The following is a 7,453-nucleotide window of genomic DNA, read 5'->3' as shown; positions in this document are numbered from 1 at the left end:
GACTAAAGAGAGAAAGAAGAAGAAGAAAATTCAGAAGAGAAAAGAATTCTCTGAATTTTGGTGTGATTTGTAAATGATCCAAAGGGGGGTATTTATAGGTAGCCAGGTGCCTTTTCAGGTGGGGTGCAACCATGGATTATGATGGTTCGGAAAAAGGTGTAACTCTTTAAAAAAACTATAAAGTGTTTTTTAATTTAAAAGGTATAACCCTTTAGAAAAACTAAAATATGGTTTTTTTAATTTAAAAGGTGTAACCTTTTAAAAAAACTAAAAAGTAGTTTTTTAATTCAAAAAACCAACCACCCAAAAAACCCACCCATTTGTGAAACCCATTTAAATAAGCCCAGCCCAAAAATAGGCCCAATCCAAAATTTTATTTAATAAAAGGAATAATCCGGACTTTATAATTAGGCCCAAGCCTAAGCCCAAATCCAAGCCCAAGCTTGACTTATTTAAACTTCAATTGGTTTCAACATTTTTTTCATTTAGGCTTTTCAAACACTTCACTTTGGATCTAATTTCTCATTCACCCGGAAACGGATTTGAGAAAATAAATATACCACGTTCATCTCCTTGCGAAGAGGAACGCGCTGGTCTATAGATCCGCAAAAAATTCTTAGCAGAATTTATTCCAATTCTCATCCAAAGTTTATATTTTTAATGTCTCCGTTTCCAACAAAAATAACTTATCCATCAATTTTCGACAAGTTATTTTACATATTTTGCTTGATGGACTCGACCTTAACCTTGACTTAAACTTTTGTTAAACACCGAAAAAATAAAAATAAATGAATAATTTACTTGAAAAAGAAAAATATTTTCCAAAAAAAACATCTTACGTCGAAACAAATTGAGCCGTAGTGTGCGATAAAATTTTTCAACACATTTAAATCAATTTTCAACATATTTGTTTTAAATTTTATCATGTACTTCATGCGTTGAAATATAGAATAAATGTGTTGGAAAAAAGTTTCAACCTTGTTGAAACTCCTTTCATGATCATTATTTCTAATTTCAACGTACTTAAATAGTCCCCGTGCAATTGCTTTTTGCTTTTACTTTGACCCGAAACAAAAGTATTGTTTTAGCTTTGAAGTGTGTTTAATACTATTTAAAAGCCTATTTGGTAAAGTGTATTTGTTGCAAAAATTTTGGAAATAAAAATATGAAAATATGTTTGGTAAAAATGTGTTGCAACTTTGAAAATTTAATTTTAGATTTTTTTATTTTTCTAGTGAACTTTGCTTTTGCTTTAGTGCGGAAGCACCGAAAGTATCAATTTGGTACTTTTGGTTTTGATTGTTTTTTCTAAAGCGTTTCGATGCTATTCAAATCGTAGCAAATATTACCAAACATGTTTTTGGTTTTGATCACTTTTTCGATAGCGTTTCGATACTATTCAAATCGCAACAAATATTACCAAACATGTTTCATGCCTCCGGTTTTGATCATTTTTTGGAAGCGCGTCGATACTATTTAAATCGCAGCAAATGTTACCAAACACATTTCGTGCTTTTGTTTCTCTGCATTACTCTGGTATAAATAAAAAACACGAAACAGAAGCGGCTGCCTAACAAGCCCATAGTGTTCAACACATTTGTATTACGTGTCAAAATTGCATTAAAATGTTAAACAAATGTATTAGAAATATAACTTATATGTATTGAAAAATGTAAGGAACTATTACAACAGAGACCCCGAACTCCTGAATTGTACCAACAATAATCATTCAAATAGTGGAGTTGTTAAGTCCAATCAATTCAGCCAACAAACCTTACGTAAACCCTAATTATTGTTGGATAGAGTATGTCATTAACACCATGTGGAAGACATGAACAAACCTTAGTTTGTCATTAACACCATGTTGATGGCATGATGGTACAGGTAGATTGCAGAATTGAACGGGCACTGAAAATATAGGTTGAATTGTTAGAGATAAATATATTACTTTGTGGAGGACAGTAATTATTAAAGTAGCTCTATGTTCATGCATCCTGATAAACAAATTATAGCCTACTGATTACACAATTATATTTTGATCGTACGGCTCTCAACCTCTCATAGTATCCGACCGCGTTGATGTACCCAAACAGTTAGTTATATATCATCTCGCCCATGCCATCCGTCCTAATTTAAGCGTTATTTTTGGATCCGTCCTAATTTAAACGTTATTTTTGAAGAGTAAAACTTCTTAAGAGGTATACATTATTCGTCTAGAAAGTTACTAGCTTGTTCTAGTTTATTCTTTTAAATTTTGAATACTTAAGTTTAAAATTTTAAATTTTAAGGATATATATTGTTTGAAAAATAAAAGTAAACAATTATTTTGAAACATTCCAAAAAAAAAAAAAATGGACACTGCTTTTTTTTTTTTAGACCGAAGGAGTATTATCTATATTATGTTTTGTACTCCAAGGAAGAGCGGAATGGATTATAAGGAGAAGAGCTAACATTGAAAATCCCCCAAATGAGAACAATTTATTTTTTTTTTATTATTTTTTTTTTCTTCTCATTTTTAATTTAACAATAACATTGTCGAACTTCTTAAGACTTTTCATAATTCACCATCAAATACATACAATCTTTTCGTTTCACATGCACTAAACAATTATCGAAATTTTTTCTGTAGATAGCTCTAAAGAAAAAATGAGAACAATATTTTGCTATATACTTTCATTTTAAATGTTTTTTTTTTTTGTGATTTATATATTGATATAGAAAAATAATTTATTGTCTACTTTAAATAAAGCCAAACATTCAAAAGAAACTTGCGGCTAAAGTGGGTTCACAAATTCTTTGTGAGTGCTTAACTTAACCTGAATTCCTCTGTGAATCTATTTTACTCTATAATATTCTATTAATTTACAACATAAAATAAAAAAAATATTTTTATGGAATGGCAATCTAAATCACACATAGCGAGTGTAATAGCTAGTCTAAAAATGAAAGCACAAAAATAATAAAAATCTAATGTTTGCATTTGGGAACACCCATTAGTTCTTTGAATTTGAGATTAAAAAAATTTAAATCTAAATTGTAAATTCAGTATTTTCAAATATAAAGTGATTTATTTTTGAATTTAGATTATAAGGACACTCATTTTAAAAAAATTATGTCACTTATGCCGCAACATAAAACATTTGTGCTTGTATGTAGCAGCAATGTTACAACTGGACACAAAATAGTATGACTAATTAAAAATATTAAATAAGGAAAAAAATTAAATAATATAAATATTTTGCATTCTATAAATTTGAAAAGACTCTTCCAAATCCCACATTCCATTGCACCATAAACACGTCAACAGTAGCTGTTTGTGTTCCAAAAGTAGGGAAAATTTTCATTTCCTTCTACTCAATCCACTTACCACAGCAGCTATACAAACATATATACACACACATACGCACACCTTATGTGTGTGTATATAGTATATACATACATATATCTCACCGGCGGCATTCAACACACAGAGTCTGTGACTGTACCCTTCTCTCTCTCTCAAGATTGGTGGAATCGTTATATGCTGTCGTTTTCAGTTGGTTTGAATTCTCTCTTATTGATTAAGCGTCGCTTCACTTTCCCTTCTTTCACTAAACTCCTCGATCGTTTGGTGTTAATTTCAACCTCCAAATAGCTGAAAAAACCCAAACATTTTCTTGGACTCCAATCAAAACCTCACCGCAAAAACTCATGCATTTTCCCGGAAAATCATAATTCCCGCTTTTCTTCGCGTCCAATCACTGTATTTCAGTTTCTTGATCTATCGTCTCTCCAATGGGAAACTGCTTTGGAAAGCTCAAGAAATCAACGGCCGAGATCGCACCATCAGACTACGTCAAAGGCTCTCCCACCGTCCGATTATACGGATCACCACACAGCAATCTCACCTCCTACATCCGATTCGCTCTCCTCTACAAGCCTCTTTCTCTCCACTTCGTCCCTTCCGAAACCCCCGATTTCGGGTCCGAATCGCCGGTTCTCCAATTCGGATCCGAATCCGTTTCCGGATCTCTCCAAACCCTAGTTCAGTACATAGAATCGAAGTTTCCGAACCCGCCGTTGATGAGCTACGGGAGTCGGTACGACGATAAGACGCCGCCGGTGGCGGCGGCGGCGGCGCTGCATCACCGGAGTATGGTCTGGCATGTGGAGAGGCTGGTGAGGTGGGCGGATGACTTGGCGGTTCGGGGAGGGAAGGCGGGAGGTAATCCGGCGGTGGGGAGTCCACGGATGGAGGTGAGGAAGTTTGGGCGGAGTTACTCGCAGCTGTTGGATTTGATGCTGGAGCACGCTCAGATGGAGGAGATTATCGTCTTTCCAATCTTGGAAATGGCTGATAGAGGTATGTGTTTATGTTAATAAAATGGTCCGCGTAACATTGTATATTAGCTTCCTGATTGTCTGTATTGAATTGGAAACAAAAAAAAAAAAAAAAAGGGAATTATATTTTGTCTGGGGCGTTCCGAGAATCGAACTCGGGACCTCTCGCACCCGAAGCGAGAATCATACCACTAGACCAAACGCCCAAGGATGATCGAAGTTCGTTTTTTATTCCTATAACAATGGAGGACTAATGAATTGTGACCATGTCTTCTTCCATGTGGAGGAGTACTGTTGGATCATGCACTCTGAGAAAGACAACAGTGGATCATGGACCACTCATGGTCAATGGGTTAGAGGCTAAAGAAATATTTTTTACTTTGATTATTGGAGCTTCATGTGAAAGGAAAAGGAGATGAAACATACCTTATAGTTGGCTTGGTTGATTCCAATGGAGTTTTTTTGCTTACCCCGAAAACAAAAGGGGATAAAACATGTCATTCTAGTTATGAAACTTACAATTTTGACTTTTGAGTCTAAAATTGGAAATATTTTTGAATAAAAGTATGTTGGGTTTTGATAGAATGGAATCCATGAATTAGAATCCAAATTCAAGATTATTTCTGACTTTTGATTAGTTTTTCTCGAATTCGAGTTATAATGCATGGATATCATGTTATTGGACATAGCATTAGTACAATATATTGGTATATAGTAGTTATTCTTTTGTGATTATGAATTACAAAGTTGAAACATTAGGGAAAAAAAGGATAGTTTCCCCATGAAAAAGACTTAAAGTTTAGATAAATTCTTAACATAAACAGTAGTATAGATATCTTATGGGGCACCAAGTTTGTCCAATTACCTTTAAAGACTAATAGGGTTGATGGGTTTGTGATAGTTGAGAAATCCCTTAAGATATAGGTGGAGAAACTGCAGCTGGTTAAGGAGCATTCTCTAATTCTTTCTGAAAACGGAAGGCAATGAGAATTTGATAGTTCTTATGGTGATTTCCATTACGAAAAATGAAAGGCGAGTACATGAGTATGTTTTTTGGGGTATATGAAAATGTTCATTGTTCTGCTTTTTTTATGTGTTACATGTTTGGCATAGTTCAGTATGGCAGCTTGGCTTTGTTGTTGCCACCAGTTTGGCATTATTAAATTTGAATGTGTACCCAAATGTTAATATAGAGAGCTGTGGCTTTTAGGGTAGTTTGATATCTGCAGAGCTGATGAAGCAAATAAGGTTATGATATGGGAAATTGAAGTGGGAAGCATGGGTAGATAGATCATGGAATATTTGATATAAGCTGCCCACAAAAAGAGAAGGAAAAAAAATGATATTTTGGAATTTGAGAAATTTCACAGAATTGAATGGATGGAAAACCTTGATTTAAGAAGCATTGAAGAACAATGTGAGCGGATTTCTTACGAGACCTTTAAAAGTACCGCGAGACCTATTGTGCAGGTCGTTCTTTAAAAAACTAAAAAAGAAAAGAAAAAAATGGTGTGCTTTGTGCATCAAAAGTGTTTTCTTCTGAGAAAGTTAAAACTCTTCTGTTCAAGGTAGAATTTAGTTACTATTGAATTATGTTCATAATCTTGCTTCTTTAAATCTATATTGAAAATGTATCCCACTAGAGCAATGCTATTCTTGTAAAAGTATAAACCTTTAAACATATGACAAATGCAGGACTATCTAAAGCTGCAAATGAGGAACATGCAAGGGACTTACCCATCATGAATGGGATCAGAGAAGACATCAAATCCATTGGAGTTCTGGATTCTGGGAGCCCTGTATACCAAGAGGCCCTCTTCAACCTTTCTACTCGACTCAAAACTTTACAGGTCAGTCCTCTAAATTTATCCAAATTGGGTAGTGGCTCCACCTGCCATCCTCTAAAGACGTATGTTACCATTAGTGCTCTTTGATCACTCATTACTTTAGTGATTGTGTTGTGTGTATGTTAAGATTCATTACAACTGTTACTTGGTTTCCAATTCGGGTTTCTGTTATATGTTGTCAGGAGCATTGCGTGGAACACTTTGAGGCAGAGGAGAGAGACCTACTGCCATTGCTGGAGGCAGCAGAGTTAAGCGCAGAACAACACGAGAGGGTACTGGAGCAGTGCTTGGATGTGATGAAAGGCACACACTCAAACCTGTTTCGCTTTTTCATTGAAGGCCTCCGCCCTCAGGATGCCATGCAGTACATGGACTTGATCATCAGATGCAGTGACGAAGACCGAGTGTCCTCAATGTTCCGCATGCTCCTTGAGTCATGATTGATCCAATACCCACCCGCATGAGTCATGATTTAGTACTACATTCTCATTCTGATTAGTCATTACTAATGACATACAAAATGCTTCCTTTTCATCTTTGCTATCAACTGAAGCAAGAAAGATAGTTTTGCTTCTGCTTTACTCTACTTTTGTGGCATGTGGGTACCGTGTTGAGTCTGTATCATTTTAAGAGAGGGACAAAAGATTTAGTAGGGTTTGATATATTACTAGAAGGAGAAAAAATTTGCAGGACATCTGTGTTGATTTCTGTAAATGCAGGGAAAAAAAAAATGATAGATGTAATAATGTAAATGTACCTCCTTAGTTTTACAGGGAAATAGTAGTCACACAATTTGCCTTTGGCTATCACCAACTGTCTGTCTTTGAAAGTACAATTTGCCTTTGGCTACAACCAATGTTGTGTCTTCTGCTTATCTTGGTTTTTGGTTTTGGTTATCATTACTTTTGAACAATGGAGTTATTTTCTCTTGTTATTTAACTGAATAGATAGGGAAAAAGAAAGAATTCATAATTTGATATTGTTTCATGAACAAAAACCAAAAAAAACAATTAAAGAGTGGTGATATATAAACTAGTGTGAATAACTATGGAAAAAATAAATAAATAAATAAAAAATAAATAAAAAAATAAAAATTTGACATTAAGACAGATTTCACGATACTTTCAACCCTTAAAAATTTGAGAGACACACAACCCTTTATTTATTTTTGCCCAACACAATCCTTTACTCAAGTTTCACATTAGCATACAAATAATTATTCATAAATAAATAACAATATTCTTTAATGAAAAATTATTTTTTAAGTTACTTAGAGAGGCCAAAAG

The 7,453-nt window shown here is 34.3% G+C and overlaps 1 protein-coding gene and 1 non-coding gene across 2 annotated transcripts; one reads left to right on the top strand and one right to left on the bottom strand.

Annotated features, from left to right (window-relative positions):
• The first annotated feature begins 3,272 nt into the window (after positions 1–3,272).
• LOC132271171 (uncharacterized) lies at positions 3,273–7,310 on the top strand. Its single transcript, XM_059772465.1, has 3 exons — positions 3,273–4,342; positions 6,016–6,170; positions 6,350–7,310. The coding sequence occupies exons 1-3, from the start codon at positions 3,775–3,777 to the stop codon at positions 6,605–6,607; spliced, it is 981 nt and encodes a 326-aa protein (XP_059628448.1). The 5' UTR covers positions 3,273–3,774; the 3' UTR covers positions 6,608–7,310.
• On the bottom strand, positions 4,455–4,526 carry TRNAP-CGG (transfer RNA proline (anticodon CGG)). The gene has a single exon. It is a non-coding gene; the product is annotated as a tRNA-Pro (tRNA).
• Positions 7,311–7,453: the final 143 nt, after the last annotated feature.

Source organism: Cornus florida, unplaced genomic scaffold (assembly GCF_030987335.1).
Source record: "Cornus florida cultivar Cherokee Brave unplaced genomic scaffold, ASM3098733v1 CherokeeBrave_3.0.0_Hap2_Chr08, whole genome shotgun sequence".
In the NCBI taxonomy this organism is placed as follows: domain Eukaryota; kingdom Viridiplantae; phylum Streptophyta; class Magnoliopsida; order Cornales; family Cornaceae; genus Cornus; species Cornus florida.
Note: the sequence above shows the minus strand (reverse complement) of the source record. Positions and strands in the feature narration are given on the sequence as shown.

Bases quoted from the DNA above. Each gene is read 5' to 3' on its own strand.
- LOC132271171 (XM_059772465.1), top strand. From the start codon at position 3,775: ATGGGAAACTGCTTTGGAAAGCTCAAGAAATCAACGGCCGAGATCGCA. The intron at 4,343-6,015 runs GTATGTGTTTAT...TGACAAATGCAG, and splicing joins CTTGGAAATGGCTGATAGAG to GACTATCTAAAGCTGCAAAT. The intron at 6,171-6,349 runs GTCAGTCCTCTA...ATATGTTGTCAG, and splicing joins CTCGACTCAAAACTTTACAG to GAGCATTGCGTGGAACACTT.